At 29.0% G+C, this 15,711-nt stretch overlaps 2 protein-coding genes and 1 non-coding gene across 3 annotated transcripts; all 3 read right to left on the bottom strand.

Annotated features, from left to right (window-relative positions):
* Positions 1-124: 124 nt before the first annotated feature.
* On the bottom strand, positions 125-196 carry TRNAK-UUU. Its single transcript has one exon. It is a non-coding gene; the product is annotated as a tRNA-Lys (tRNA).
* A 3,180-nt stretch (positions 197-3,376) lies between these two features.
* Positions 3,377-5,900, bottom strand: LOC106446952 (uncharacterized protein At4g15970-like). Its single transcript, XM_013888787.3, has 3 exons — positions 4,987-5,900; positions 4,205-4,570; positions 3,377-4,028 (listed from the first exon to the last, which is right to left on the bottom strand). Exons 1-3 carry the CDS (start codon positions 5,194-5,196, stop codon positions 3,546-3,548), a joined length of 1,059 nt encoding a protein of 352 aa, XP_013744241.2. The 5' UTR covers positions 5,197-5,900; the 3' UTR covers positions 3,377-3,545.
* Positions 5,901-7,092: 1,192 nt separating this feature from the next.
* Positions 7,093-9,162, bottom strand: LOC106386365 (uncharacterized protein At4g15970-like). Its single transcript, XM_013826217.3, has 3 exons — positions 8,306-9,162; positions 7,853-8,218; positions 7,093-7,715 (listed from the first exon to the last, which is right to left on the bottom strand). Exons 1-3 carry the CDS (start codon positions 8,561-8,563, stop codon positions 7,233-7,235), a joined length of 1,107 nt encoding a protein of 368 aa, XP_013681671.1. The 5' UTR covers positions 8,564-9,162; the 3' UTR covers positions 7,093-7,232.
* Positions 9,163-15,711: the final 6,549 nt, after the last annotated feature.

Genomic DNA, 15,711 nt, shown 5'->3' with positions numbered 1-15,711 from the left:
ATTCTTGCTGTCGTCATCGCACACGATCAAAAGTAAAAAGAAAGGAAAACAAATCTTTTTTTTATTTTACTGGCTGAGTCTATTTACATATGGTTACAAAAATTGAGAAAAATAAAGAGAGGGACGCCGTCTGTGGGGATCGAACCCACGGCCACGGGATTAAAAGTCACGCGCTCTACCACTGAGCTAAGACGGCTTTGTTGTTCTATTGCTACTTGGTTTTTATTGGTATCAAACATATTATCATTAAAGAATTTTGAATTTTTCGCCATAATAATATTGAATTTTCTTTGTTTTCAATTTTTATGTCGTAAAACTTTAATCCATGGAACTTTATAAAATAGCTTTTTCCAAATTATTATTTTGCATATTATTTGTAAAACATAAAAGAAAGTGAAAATGATAGGAAGAGCTTCTAGAACCTCATCCAATTGTATGCGAGTTTGTTGAAATATTCTTAGAAACATGTTAAATGACATTTATTGTTGATTACAGTTGGACTTGTTGAGTTTGTTATTAGATAATGTACTCTTTCACAACACGTATGCTGCGTAACTGTTGTTTGACGTCGTCATCTACTAAATCATGATTTATTTCCTATGTTCAACATCTCATAGATTCATAGAGGTAGACGAACAAAAAGAAGAAAAAAACACCATGGTGGTAAATGTTTTTGGCACATAGCTATTCAAGTTTTTTTCTATAGCAAATTAGTTACAACTACTATTATTATTATTTTTTTGTAAACTAAAAACTACTACTATTACAACTACTATTATTTCCACGGCTAATTACTACTACTTACTTTTTAGTGGTTCGTTGTACTGCGATTCCAACTAACGGTGGACTTATGGGATATATCTTGATGTTTAATAGAACTACAATAAATGCTATTGTCAAAACCAAAAACAATTTATGATAGTTATATTATTATGTTTGAAGATAATGATTTAAAAATTTGGTTCACTTTTTACATTTTTATTGTGAACTTTATTATTGAAAGATTAATGATTATTTGTTTTATATTTATAAATTACATTTTCTTAAATGAATTAAAACAAAATTAAAAAAGCAAATCAATTCAACTAAAACGGCAATAGACGAAACCAAACTAAACCAAACCAAACACAAACCAATTTCGATTGGTTTTAGTAGAAGTTTTTTTCAAAATCAAATAAACCAAACTGAACCTGAATTCAAAACGAAATGCCCATTATATAGCATTTTATATCCACTGTATTTCTAAAATGCATTCATATGGATATATGTGAGTTACTCTTTTTCTCTTTCTTCTTTTTGCTATAATATAGAAGGGGTTGCTTTACTCAATTTGGAATTATTATAGACAACCAAATTTCTGAAACATTAAAAAGTAAGTAAATTTTGTAATAGTGAGTTTTCTTTTATTGGAAATGTGACTTCCACTCCACTGATCAGAAAGCAAATACACCAAATATACTTGTTCTCTGTCTCCATCATTATGCTTTCTATGAAAAACAAAGGAAAAGATAATAGCATTGGAAACTTCCACAGCTCCACTTATTGGTCAAGAGATAAGCTTTGACCTAAAAAGTATAGTTTAAGTAATCATAAAACGAACTTAGAATGTATTATTCATATTTTTCTTTCGCATAAACGTAAAGTTTAAGTAAATAAACACAACTTCAGAACGGTAAAAAGATTTAAACATAATACAATACTACTGTATTAACAAAGAAATCACTATATCTTTTCAGCTTTATAACCAAAAATGCATTGTTTATCAAAATAACCGACGACATGAATTATGTGCGTTTAAAATTATTAAAAGTATCTTTCATTTCTTTTTATCGCTGTTTTCTTTTTGTTCTCTACACTTTTCCTTTTCTTCTGAAAGCAATTTCTCGCTCGTTTCCAAGTTTTGAAAATAATTCAAATAAAAAGTTACCTATTAAAAAAGGATTTATATCAGACCAAAAATTATAAAACACGCATTATCAAAAGCTTTGTTTGGTCACTTTGGTGCATGACCCACCAACCAAATGAATATTATTTTAATGCAAATTCCTTTCTAATCTCGTGTGCATCGTTTTATCTCAATAAGAATGAGTTTAATACTTTAATACAGAATAAAACAATTAAGTTTTCGTAAGTCAAAGGCAAGTAATGTTATACAATAATGATGTTATAGAAATTAGGTATTAGGTATATCACATCCAGAACCAGAAGGCCGTTGAAGTGCTCTTGATTAATGTCTTAAAAGCCAGCTTATATATGTTCATGCGTTACATTAAATTAACCGCAAACAAGGAGAATAAAAGTAAAAGTCAACAAGTCGTTGAACATGGTTAGGGGCAATCTAGTATTTTTCCAGAACTTGAGATGAATGATGTTTTAGTTGAACAAAGATATAGGTTTAGTTGAGCGAACATGGTTAGTGTGTCAGTTTCTTGAGCTGTTGTTTTTTGACCTGTAAAGTCTCCAGCCACAGTCAACCTGTGGAATTCATGATCATCAAAGCATATTAAATGTTGGGGAAAAGGTAACCTTCTAAACTACTCAGAGACTTTCCATCCTTCACATCCTGACATGATAAAAGTTAATATGAACTGATCTGTATCTGACATAGATACTAAATGGATCTTGTTTTTAATGGTATTTCAGATTATGAGTTTTTACCCTAACTGTACCCAAACCCAAATGGATATCCGAAAAAATCCAAATATTTTAAAATCTCAAACAAGAACTTGTATCAAACCCATTATCAATCCCTAATATGTAACTAAAATATACTAAGATACTATTGAGTACATAAAATAATTATTTATTACATGAATAATTAAATCAAATTCTAAAAAAGTTAATCCAAATACTTAGTTCAATATATATATAAGTATTTGGTCAATAATGATGTTTGTATGTTTAACAATTGCTTTTGAAGTTCAATTATGAATAAGTTTGCTTCTGAAATTTAAACAATGTTGTCTGTTTAAAGTTTAAATATTTGGTTTGTTATGATATGTCTGATGTTGTCACATATAATTCAAGGAAGAATTCCCGAAATGATTTTGAAGGACAACAATATGGTTTGAGGAGATCACATACAAAATTTTATTGAAACTATTGGAAATATTTTGACTTTAATCAAGTACAAATCAATATTTTGGAATCGATAACTCAATTAATATCCAAAATCAAAATTATTTCAGGTTAAATCGTATCTTGGGCTTGTAACTAAACCTTAATCGAATCCGACTACACCCGAGCTAAATCTTACCCAAACTTTTATAATATCCAAATGAAGCTGATATTCATGAACTCAAAAAAAAACTAAAACTCAAAGGAACTGAAGCAAAACCCGATTGCCGAGTCTTACTCTAAACATAATCCTTCAACAAAGAACAAAAAAAATCATTTTATTTTCTAGCACATAAAAATTAATCTACGACTCAGACAAATAAGATGCATCAAAATTCGAAGATTATAACAAAAACGAGTTGTTAAATTACAATGTAGAACAGTTTTCCTTACAAAAAACACATTCTTAGTTTTCATCGAATAAATTATTATTTCTCCAGGCACCTCAAAGGAGCACTCCAAGTCGTGTTCTGCACATGCTTTGACAACGACATATACTTTCTCCAATCATCAAGAATAAGATTCAGATCATGAATCTTCTTCTCCAGACCAAGGCAACAATTACCATGCATTGTGCAAACCAAGTTTATGTCTTTGCTAGGTTCACAAAACCCACAAATGTAGACCGTATCAAAGAATCTAATCTTGACGCCGATCTTAGATATAAAAGGGTCGTTCTTGATCCTGTTGAACACATCTTGATCATGCAACCATGAATAATTCTGACGAGATTTGTACCAGAATTTGTAAAACTCGATGCTTCGATTGTTTGATCTCACGTATACGAAACCTCCGTTGGCCCAGTTGTCAAAACTGGTAGGGTTTCCAAAATACTTATCACACGCCATTTGAAAGTCTCCATCTGGATATAGTCGGGGAAATGGATCTCTAAGCCACATTACATCAGTGTCCTATATATATATAATTAAGTGATTAGCTCAGATTAATAACAACGTATAAGCATACTGACCGTTTGACCATTATGCTATTTTTTTATTCAACATATTACTAATTATAGCAATTGATTCTGTATATATCTTGAACAAAATCAACAGAGGGATGAAGAGTTAAGATCATAGGTTGATACCGTGAATATGAAGTTAAAACCCATTTCGAGAACTTGAATAAGCAGCTCGATTCTGCGCCACATCATGTTGACATAATCAGGAGTGTTGTAAGCTTTATCCCCAGAGAAATCAGTGTTCGTGGTTTTAAGGTAATAGCAATTAGAATGAAGTTGTGTGCATCGTTCAAACGCCTTGGGATCCAAACAAACCACTACCACATGTTTCAGAAGCTTTTGTGTTCCTTGTCCAAGACGAAAACTCTCTAAGAAGAGATCAAATATGGATTTTGGTTCTGCCCAAGCTTGATTTAGTGTCGTTATAATCACTGTATTGTTCTCATTCGACGCATTCTCCAAAATCTTCCTTAAAGCGATATCTGGTTTTATCTGAAAAACAAGTAAAGCAGATGGCCAACTATTTTTAGAAGACATAAAGAATTTTGAGAATATGAAACTGAAAATTTTTAGGCGTTGCAAAATCTTTCAATATTTGATTTATTATAAGGTGCTAAAGTTTTGCACCCACTACTAGCAACGTTGAATCATACAGGAAACTATACAGATGAAGCCGACTAAATCAACTAAACTAGTTAAAAAGACATTCAAGGGCTATAATCCAAATATGATAGCTCCTCTAAATCTAAACAAGTATATCGATCAAAACAACTGGATTCCACATGTGCAAATGGGTTCAAAATAAGGTAGATTCAAATTTATTAGTTAAAAAAATGAGATAAGACAGATACACAGAAGACTAAGGGGTAAAATATTTGAATCAGATCTGAATGCTGATGAGAGCTTACCGTTTCTGGAGATGAAGAAGCGAGTAGAGAGGTGAGATTGTTGAAAGAAAGTTGTTGCAGAGGATACGCTGTTTTGTATAAAAACAGACATGAAGCCGTCAAAACAAGAAACAGAATCAAGATTCTTATTATTTCTTTTTGTCCGATCGCAAATCCTGTATCCAGAAACTTCCTGCGAGAAGAAGATGAAGAGGAGGAAGACGAATTCATATTTTTGTTGGAATTATTCTTCTTCTTCTTCGTTTTTTGTTGCTTCTTGTAATAACACCCTAAGGTAAAAAGTCGTCATTGGTATACTTGTTACAGAAACGTGCATTATATATTGAGGCGTTTGTAATATATTGTATACTAAAAACTAATACAAGTGGTGGTAGAATATTCCATTGTTTATGGATCTTGAATAATAGTTGATTTTTCTTTAATACTTTCGTTAGTTTTCAAACTGAATGAAATGGTTTCTTATATTACCTTGACGACAAAGAAAATGTTAATCTTCTAAGCACATTTTAGCATGACACCAACAAAAAAAATTGATGTTTATATGTTGCTTTGTGATGTAAGCAATCTAGACCAAAGAGGTGAGAGTTGGAGAAATGTAAATAATTTTTTTTCAAATCCACGGAACACTCTGAATCTCTTTTTAATCGCATCTTCCACATTATGCGAGAAGTGGGACATGTTACTTCTGCATTGATAAAAGTTTTTAAATTTCCAAATTGCTTGTTACAGTGCATACATATTGTGTTAGGAACATGTTACTTCCCCATCCTCAATCTTAGCCATATGCATTTACAACCAGGCATTTGAGTTTAGCTCATTCATATTATATATATGTACAAGTCCATGTGAACTTCCATAAGCATATTGTTTGTTTTTGGGCACGTATTCAAGCCGGCATATATTTGTTTTAGCTTCTTTTTTAATAGTCACCCAGATCGATATTTGTGTTGAGAAAGTTTAAGATCAGGTTGACGCAGTCGATCGATGATCCACTGGAATCTTTGTGTTGTATTATCACATCACAATAACTTATGTTATTCTCTGAGGTTTCTATTAGCTTGGTGACATATTAAGTTGTGTAGTTGGTGGCGTCATAGGCAGATTTAGAAGACAAAATATTAAATGGATATTTTTATTGATAAAAAGGCACCAGAGACTCAGTATGCACAATGTCACAATCTAATTATTTGAATATTCATACGGGCTGGACCATAATAATTGACACATTATCCATTTCCTTTTAAGTTTTTTTTTTTTTTTGGTTGGTCCATATATAATAATATTTAGAACGTTATAATAATTTATAATGATTTAAAAATACATCTAAAATGATTGTCATCAATATATAATTGAAACTAGGTGATTGTCCGCGAATTCGCAGATATAAGTATTGTATGAAAATATATATTATGTATACAGTCGGATATAAGTATACAATGTCATATAATTTAAAACATTAAAAGGATAATTTTTAATTTCAAATAATTTGAAAAACAGTCGTAAAGTTTTCTATAAATTTAATGTAAAAATAACTCAAATAATGATTGCCATCAATATATAACTGAAACTAGGTGATTGTCCGCGAATTCACGAATATAAGTATTGTATCAAAAAATATATATATATATATTATGTATACAGTCGGATATAAGTATACAATGCCATATAATTTGAAACATTAAAAGGATAATTTTTAATTTCAAATAATTTGAAAAACAGTCGTAAAATTTCTATAAATTTAATGTAAAAATAACTCTAATATCGAGGGAACTCTGACAGAAAGGTAAGATCCTTCCAAGATTATGTAAAGGGTTTTACTACCCTTCGTTACAGATTCCCAATATCTCCGACCAAATTATGCAAAGAATTTTACTATTCTTCATTAAATAATTCTCCAATATTGTCAGTTAAGACATGCCTAGTCTTATATTTGAAAATGCAGAACTCCTTCAATGTTTTGGATTTCAAACAGTTCTGAACTTGAGTTTAGCCCAACTCAGCCCAAGTTTGTCATCAGTATTGGTATCACCCTCCATCAGGCCATTAGTACCAACCTACACGTATATAAAATTGAATTGCTACTAAAAACAATTTAACTTTTATGAATTGCGACTCAAAACGAATTTAGCATTTATGAAGTTTCAGAGAACTAAAATCAGAAAGAAAACCAATGTGATTAGATTAGAGTCCTTAAAGACACTTCATTCTTTATACAATTTTCATCCATATCTATATTAAACATATCCTTAATCCTCCAAACACTTCATAGGAGCACTCCAAGTCGTGTTCTGCACATGTTCCGACAAAGACAGATACTTTCTCCAATCATCAAGAACAAGATTCAGATCATGAAGCTTCTTCTCTAATCCGATGCAACAATTTGCATGCATCGTGCATACCAAGTTGATGTCTCTGCTCGTTTGACAAAACCCACCAAAGTAAACGGTATCAAAGAATCTCATTTGAATCCCAATCTCAGTGATAAAAGGCTTGTGCTTGATTCTATTGAACACATCTTGGTCGTGTAACTCTGGATAGTCTAGACGAGATTTGTGCCAGAGTTTGTAAAACTCAACGCTTCTATTGTTTGATCTCACGTATGTGAAGCCACCATTGACCCAATTGTTTGAATCGAAAGGATCTCCAAAGAATCTATCACATGCCATTTGAAAATCTCCATCTGGATATAGCCGAGGAAATGGATCTCGAAGCCACATTATGTCTGCGTCCTATAAATTTACATAAACAAATCAAAACCATTAAATCAAGTCCCGTTAAATCAATACTATAACTACATGATTTGACCTACTCATTAAAAAAAAAAGGATTACAGAGGATTAAAGAGTTAAAAACCATAGATCAATACCGTAAATATGAAGTTAAAACCCATCTCGAGAACTTGTGTAAGAAGCTCGATTCTGCGCCACATCATCTTGAGATAATCAGGAGTGTTGTAAACTTTCTCTCCGGAGAAATCAGTTTCTGAGGTTTCAATTTGGTAACAGTTAGTATGAAGTTGTGAGCATCGTTCAAACGCCTTGCGATCCAAGCAAACCACTACTACATGTTTCAACAGTTGTTGTGTTCCTTGTCCGATACGAAAACTCTCTAAGAAGAGATCGAACAAAGAGTTTGGTTCTGCCCAAGCTTGATTCAGTGTCGTTATAATCACTGTATTGTTCTCATTCGACGCATTCTCCAAAATCTCCTTGAAACTGATCATTGGTTTAGCCTGAAGCAAACAACAACAAATTAGACCAAAAACTAAGGTTTCAAACCCTAAAGATCAGATGAAACAGAGTTTTGTATAAGAACTTACTGTTTCTTGAGAAATCTCTGATGAGTTGATATTTGGCAATTGTGAAGATGGAGAAGCGTTAAGAGAACTGAGATTGTTGACGTTAAGTCGTTGCAGAGGATAAGCTGTTTTGTATAAAACAAGACATGAAGCAGTCAAACCAAGAAACAGAATCAAGATTCTTGTTACTTCCTTTTGTCCGACCATAAATACTGAATCAAGAAATTTACTGCGAGACCAAGAAGAAGAGGAAGAGGAAGACGAAGACGAAGAACTCATTGTTTAACTTTTTTTTTCTTCTTCTTGGTCTTCGGTTTTGTCAATTCTTATATAACGTACGAGCAAGCCAAAAGTCATGATTGGCATTTTTGTAACAGCAATGCTCATTATTATTTGTTTGTTTTGTTTATTAATTTTTTACTTCTAGTTAAGATGGACTAATTCCAGAAGAAAAGAAACACAAGTGGTCGAATCGTGTATTGTATTTTATTGTTAATTAATTATTGAGTTTTTTTATATTGAGATTGATATATGAGAAATTCTTTACAATAGTTTTTTCTGAATTTTTATAAACAAATTTCTTATAAAAAGTTTAAATTTGAAAATATATAATTTGAAACTATAAAAAAATCCCTTTTTATTATTTATTTAAATAGTTATTTATATTTACATATCTATAAATCAATGGGTAAAAAAATCTTTGATCTCTTTGATGAAATTTTTTTGGTCATTTTACTCTTCATAAGCTTTTTTTGGTAACAAAAACTAAAAGTTTGCTATTAAGAAATGGGACATTTGCTAAAACCAACCCAAATATTCAAGTCAAATGTAAAAGTGTACCTCACTTTCAGTCAAATGCAAAACCAACCTAAAGGAGTAGTGAAAGTACTATTTCACCCTTATGACCAAACAAAAAACATAAATGTATTTTACGTTTCTATCCTTTGGAAGTCTACACGTAATAAAAGAAGTCTACATATATATAGACTTCCTACGAAGTCTACTTTATAGACTTGTTTTGTAGTCTACACTCTAATTTGGTCTACTAATTTAATTTTGAAAATGTATAAAAATAATTATTGTGATATTTTTAATTAATCATCAATATAATGGATAATATGAAGTAAATAAATTAAAATTTCATATAATCGAACAATTTTGAAGAATATATACTAATTTGGTTATCATGTGCTAGACTATGTTCATAGTTTAGAAACAAAAGGTTCTAACATGTTATGTCTTTTAGTAGTTGATTTCATAGGGTTAGATTTTAGATTTTGTTTTTTTTTTGTTTTATTAACTTAAATCTGCATATTAATGTTTAGTAGTTTATATTTTGTATAAATGAGACTTTTTGATTATCAAGCAAAACATTTAGGGTTTGATATTTGTGGTTTAGGGTTTCGTAGACCTACAATAAAGTCTATTTATCTGAAGACGTCTTTTTCAGTCTATATTTTTCAATTTGTTTTACAAAAAATCATTATATTTAAACTAAGTTAAGTTCCTTAAGAATAAAAAAGTGAAATCATATACTATAACTATTAAAAAATAAAGAAATAAATTTAATAAATCATATATTAAAATTATTAAAATAATAAAGAATAAACAACAATAATTAAATTATTATAGTAGACTTCCAAAAAGGTCTACTATGTTATAGTAAGATCTACTCCAAAATTTTAATTTTAGTAGACTTCAAACGAAGTCTACAGTATCGTAAATTTTAACCTAGTTACATTTTTGTCTCCCTATATAAACAAAATTTATTCAATCTCTCTCTAAAGTGGCTGCACAAGTTCTTAAAACTCTCTCCCTTCTCTCTAAAACTTTCTCTCTTCTCTCTAAAATTCTCTCAATTGTTTCTAAATCTCTCTCATTATCTTCTTTCTCTCTAAAATTTTCTCAAGTCTTTCTCACAATATTTTCTTGTCATTTTAGATATTATGATTCATGGTTTTCATCTTCTCCTTTAAAAAATGTAAGTTTTAGATCTATAGATTTTAAATGTGTATTTTATGTTTATTTCTCACAATATTATCTTTTTTTGGTAGGTATTATCACTCATGGATTTCATCATCTCCTCTAAAAATGTAAGTTTTAGATTAATAGATTTTAAATATGTATTTACATGTTTATATTCAAATAAATTTATAGATCAAGCTCTCTACATTAATTTGCTACTAGTTTACCTTATAAATTATATTATGTAAAGTATTTTCAGATTTAAAATTATTTTCACATTTCAAAATATATAGATTTTTTCAGATCTGAAAATTATCAGACAGTGTAGACTTCTAAAGAAGTTTACTAAAGCTTGCAGACTTCATATGAAGTTTACTAAACCATAAAGTTTAAGCAGACTTCATTGGAAGTCTACAAAAATATGACTTTAATTTTTTTTCTATGTTTTTTAATAATTTTATCTTATTTTGCAGGTATTTTCTTCCATAGTTGTTCTCTTCTCCTCCTAGAAATGTAAGGTTTACATCTATAGATTTAAAATATGTGTTCTAGTATTTATATTCAAATAAAGTTACATATTAAAATTCATATTAATATGTCTTTAATTTATAACTATTTTGTCTATTAAATCATATTTTTAAAAGTTTTTTAGATTTAAACTTATTTCATATTTTTAATGTATTATTTTTCAGATCTATTTTTTTTGATAGAGTAGACTTCATTTGAAATCTACTTAAAACTTACGGCTGGTAGACTTCAAATGAAGTCTACTAGCCTTGAATTTTAAGCAAATTTCATTAGAAGTTTACTCAAATATGATTTTAATTTTTATCTTATTTTTTAAAATTTTATTTTATTTTGCAGGTATTCTCTTCCAATATTTTCAAATCATCTTCCCAAAAATGTAAGCTTTCCATATATTCATTATAAGATATTTTGTGTTTATAATGAACTAAATTTATAGATTCATACATTATCTTTTTGCTTTGTTACAAGGATGACAAAAAACCATTTTTGAAATATTTTCCAGAACAAAGTATTTTCAAATTTTCTAAATGCACACTTTTAAATATGAAAATTTTCCATTAGTGTAGACTTCAACTAAAGTCTACTAAACAATAACTTTACGTAGACTTAATAAAAAGTCTACTAAAATATGATTTTATTTTTTATCTTATGTTTTTCTCATAACTCTATCTTATTTGGCAGGTACTTTTTCCAAGACTTTATTTGAAGCATCAAGATTATGAAAAATCAAACATACTCAAGAATAATTTTTAATATATTGCTCTGTAATAACTTTCATAATAAAATATTAATTTTTAAATAATTTTTTAATGCATAATCTATAAACATTGTATTCATTTTTAGTTGTTTTCACTTGTATGATATTATTAATTTTTTGTTAGATATCAATTTTTTCACAAGATCTAACCAACCAAACAAGTAAAACCACCATAAGCTAAAATAATAACTAACACACATGTGAGAAGAAGAAAATCTATACAAAATTTTCCCAAAAATTTTCAAGAATAATACTAATCAAAACAATTTGCAATAAGTATCAAGTGTATAATTATAACACATTAAATTGTGAAATTCATCCAAGACCATTAAAATTTTACTAACATACACTGTAAAATAATTAAATCATGAAAAAATATGATGAATAATACACAAATACACTTTTAATAGAATTTACGACGTAGACTTCAACTGCAGTCTACATTTGTAGATTTACAAAAACGTCTACACTTATTATTTAACATATAGTCAATCCAAATTTTTTTAGTGTATTGGCGCAGGCTTGATACACAAAGGCGTACAAAGTGTGTCTTAGATAACTCGATCAAGTTCCGTACTTGTCGATTATTCGTGACAGGCATAAGAGGAGTATATTCCTATTCGGAGTCATTTGTTTTAAATGATGTTTGGTAAGGAATAGGTTAGCACCATCTTCTCAATTTTGTTGTCCAGATCATAATCTTCTTGTGTCATTTCAAGAAGTTTACCATGTGTACAGCCATCATGCACAAGGAACATTCTTCAACCTTTCCGATTCTTCATCTTTTTCGAATATTTTGTCACCCAAAATGTCTTTGGCCCATACTTCACACTCGCTCTAAGTTTCCAACCACATCCTTGAACACGACACTTAGCCACATACAGAGTTTTTGTTGTCTTATATGCTGAAAATGTAAAATTATATTCCACAGTCACCGACTTCAGCTTTGAAACAAGCTCAGCCTTACTAGCAAAACTATAAACGAAGACTTAGAAATACGTCTACAATTATTAGCTAACAACATTGTCAAATCAAATGAATTATACCTTCATAATTATAAAAAAAAAATTATTTTCAAAATCACTCAAACCCATTAGGATTAACTAACACACACTGTCAAACAAAAAAACTAGAAAAAATTTAATGAATAATACACAAATTCACATTTTTATAGATTTTTCTATGAAGACTTAATATTTAGTCTCTGAAGATGTTGACGTTCTTTTCAGTTTACAGACGTAGACTGTCAAATAGGTCTACTCTTTGGGTTGGTTTTTGCAATTGACCATTTTACGGGTTGCTTTCTATAGTTGAATAAAAGTTGTAATTTTGTACATGTAGACTTTCATTTCAGTCTACAATTTAAAAAGGTTACTTTTTGCAATTGACCAGAATTCATCCAAGATTTGACTTTCAGAACTAGACTTCATATGCAGTCTACATGTTTGAATTTTTTTGAAAGAGGTTAGTTTTGCAATTGACCAAGTTTGACTTCAAATCAGTAGATTAAAATGAACGTCTACGGGTGTGTAGACTTCTTGTGAAGTCTACTCTCAAATCCGACGGGTTGGTTTTGCATTTGACCAAAATAAAAAAGTAGACTTTATACGCAGTCTACATTTTTTTTTTAAGATAAGAAGACTGCATATGAAGTCTACAATTTAATAAATTTTTGATTGCTTTTTAAACTTTTTGGTCAAACACAAAACTAACCTATTCCACGAAGTCAAAGTTTTGGTCAAATGCAAAACTGACCTTTTATAGACTTTGTTGGCAGTCTACATTTTGTAGACTTCCGTTGAAGTCTATTTTGAAAAGTCAAAAGTTCGGTCAAATGAAAAACTAACCTCTTTTAGGTAGACGTCTTAGTAAGTCTACCGAAAGTTTTATTTTTGTTGTCAAAGGTAAAGACGGAGACTACTGGGGAAGTCTGCGTTAGAAAAAAAATTTGTCTGCTCAATTGCAAAACTAACCCGTGCGTTGACAAATAGACTGCATCGTAAGTCTCCACGGAGGCGTAGACATACAAAACAGTCTACCGTCGCGACACAGATCTGAAAAAGAACGAAAACCATGTAAATAGTTACATTTTTCATGTGTAAAGCTTGTTTCCAACCTTTTCAACCGTCCAAACTCCAAATATGAGCAAAAAGAAGCATCTTTAACGATTCACTAATGAAGAAACTCGAAAATATGAAGTTTGTGATTATGAAAATGATAGTTATGAGAGTTTTTTAGATGGAAATGTAGAGGAGATGAGAGAAAATGAAGTTTTTTGGGTTATAATGAGAAAAAAAGTGGTTGAAAATTGAATTCTAGAGCTTTAGAGCTCAAAAATGGTGGTTCATGGTGGTTGGAAAAATTGATGATGATGGCATTTTTGTAAATAAGAAGAAATGGTTAGGGTGTATTTGATTTTTTGTTAATTTCGAAATTAATAAAAAAATAAATAAAAATGGCAATTTTGTGAATAATTCAAAAACATAAGGATAGTATGGAAATTTTATTGATGAATAGTATGGACAAAAAAAAAGGGTTGGTTTTGGATTTGACTTGAAAATATGGGTTGGTTTTGAAAAACACCCTTAAGAAATTGCCCTTGATATAAACCAATTCTCTCGAATACTAATTTTTATTTTTTTTCAATAAAAGAGCTATTAAAAAAAAGACTAAAAGATGTTTCATCAAAGAGGCAAAAGACTCTTATGTCAAGGCTTTATAAATATAAATAATTATTTAAATAAATAAGAAATTTTGTGTATAGTTTTCGAATTATATAAATAATAAATTAATTTTTTTTAGAATTTTCTTTTTTCAATTTTTCAATTTTTCAAAATTTTAAAATTAGAAAATGTTTTTGAAACTGTTTTAAAAATTTTTATTTTGAAATTTGTAATATTTTTTCTTTTAAATTATTATTCTCATCCCCAAAATTTCACCACTCAACTCTAAACTCTAATAATAGATTAGTTAACTATATGTATATAAATGTCTATTTACATTGTAGTGAAATCCCTTTTGGTCTTTTTTCTTTTTGGGAGGTGAAAAAAACTAAACAAATTATCTTCTCTTTTTTTGAAACACTTTTTTCTTGAAGCACAAACAAATTATCCTAGAAAATTTATTTTCATATAAATACAAGTAGTACACTAATGCATATTTTTTGGATTTTAGTTGTCGACTTTTAGTTTCTTGTTTCTAAATTTTTGGTTTTTGATTTTTATGTAGATATTAGTTTTCAAACACAAATTTGTTTGGTATTTGTATTTTAATATACTATTTTATAAATCTTTTTTTGAGTTAAGAATTTATTAAACTAAATTTTACAAAAAAATATTTTTAAACAGTATTTTACAGAAAGTAATGACTTAAAAAATAAAAGAAAAAATAATTGACAAAAAATATAAATATATTTGATTTCATATAATTACAAATGTTTCACACAATTATGAAAATAAGGGTTTTGTGTATAAGTTTGTATGAGCATTTTGCCACTCTATAAAATAACATTTAGTTAATCTAATGGTTGAATTTTTTTTGTCGGCCATTGCCAATGGTCGATGAAAAAAGTAGCATTTGTAAGAAGAAAAAAATGCCAACTTACAGACTTCTTTTTTTTTCAAAAGAAAAACTTGCAGACATTTTAAGAGAAAAACTTATATATTCTGATGTTTGGATTTCGTTCAAGAAAGCTCTTATTTTTTTTAATTTTAGGCTGAAAAACAAAAACAAACTTCATCCAAAGTCTACGAACAATCAATACTTAACTTTTTTTGGGCTCTGGTTATAAGTTATAACCAACGATCAACGAAAATGTTGATTTAATGTGTTCATGAAATTTTAATTTTTTTTTCCAGATTTTTGTCTCCAGAAAGCTCATAAAGTCGGCTTGATTATTATAATAATTCCCTATATATCAATCGATGATCATTTAAAAAATTGTAACATTAAGTTTGTATTAATTAAAAAAAAAACACTGCTTAAGTATCACTTAATTATAATGTCAATTTAGGTTACGTAGCAGCTTAAGATTCAATTAAAAAAAATATTGGTTCAGATTCAATTATTAGGAAACATTATATTAACCCAAAATATAAGAAGCATGTATTATTTTCTTAAATAAAAACTACAGAATTACTTAATATGATTAATATATATATGTCAACTAATGACTATG

This window comes from Brassica napus, chromosome A6 (genome assembly GCF_020379485.1).
Source record: "Brassica napus cultivar Da-Ae chromosome A6, Da-Ae, whole genome shotgun sequence".
Classification (NCBI taxonomy): domain Eukaryota; kingdom Viridiplantae; phylum Streptophyta; class Magnoliopsida; order Brassicales; family Brassicaceae; genus Brassica; species Brassica napus.
This window is presented reverse-complemented; position numbering and strand designations above follow the sequence as displayed.

Excerpts from the sequence above, each read along its gene's own strand:
- LOC106446952 (XM_013888787.3), bottom strand. The coding sequence starts at position 5,196 with ATGAATTCGTCTTCCTCCTCTTCATCTTCTTCTCGCAGGAAGTTTCTG. Across the intron at positions 4,571-4,986 it reads CTTCTTCATCTCCAGAAACG|ATAAAACCAGATATCGCTTT; the intron begins GTAAGCTCTCAT and ends CTTGTTTTTCAG. Across the intron at positions 4,029-4,204 it reads GTTTTAACTTCATATTCACG|GACACTGATGTAATGTGGCT; the intron begins GTATCAACCTAT and ends ATATATATATAG.
- LOC106386365 (XM_013826217.3), bottom strand. The coding sequence starts at position 8,563 with ATGAGTTCTTCGTCTTCGTCTTCCTCTTCCTCTTCTTCTTGGTCTCGC. Across the intron at positions 8,219-8,305 it reads CAGAGATTTCTCAAGAAACA|GCTAAACCAATGATCAGTTT; the intron begins GTAAGTTCTTAT and ends TGTTTGCTTCAG. Across the intron at positions 7,716-7,852 it reads GTTTTAACTTCATATTTACG|GACGCAGACATAATGTGGCT; the intron begins GTATTGATCTAT and ends GTAAATTTATAG.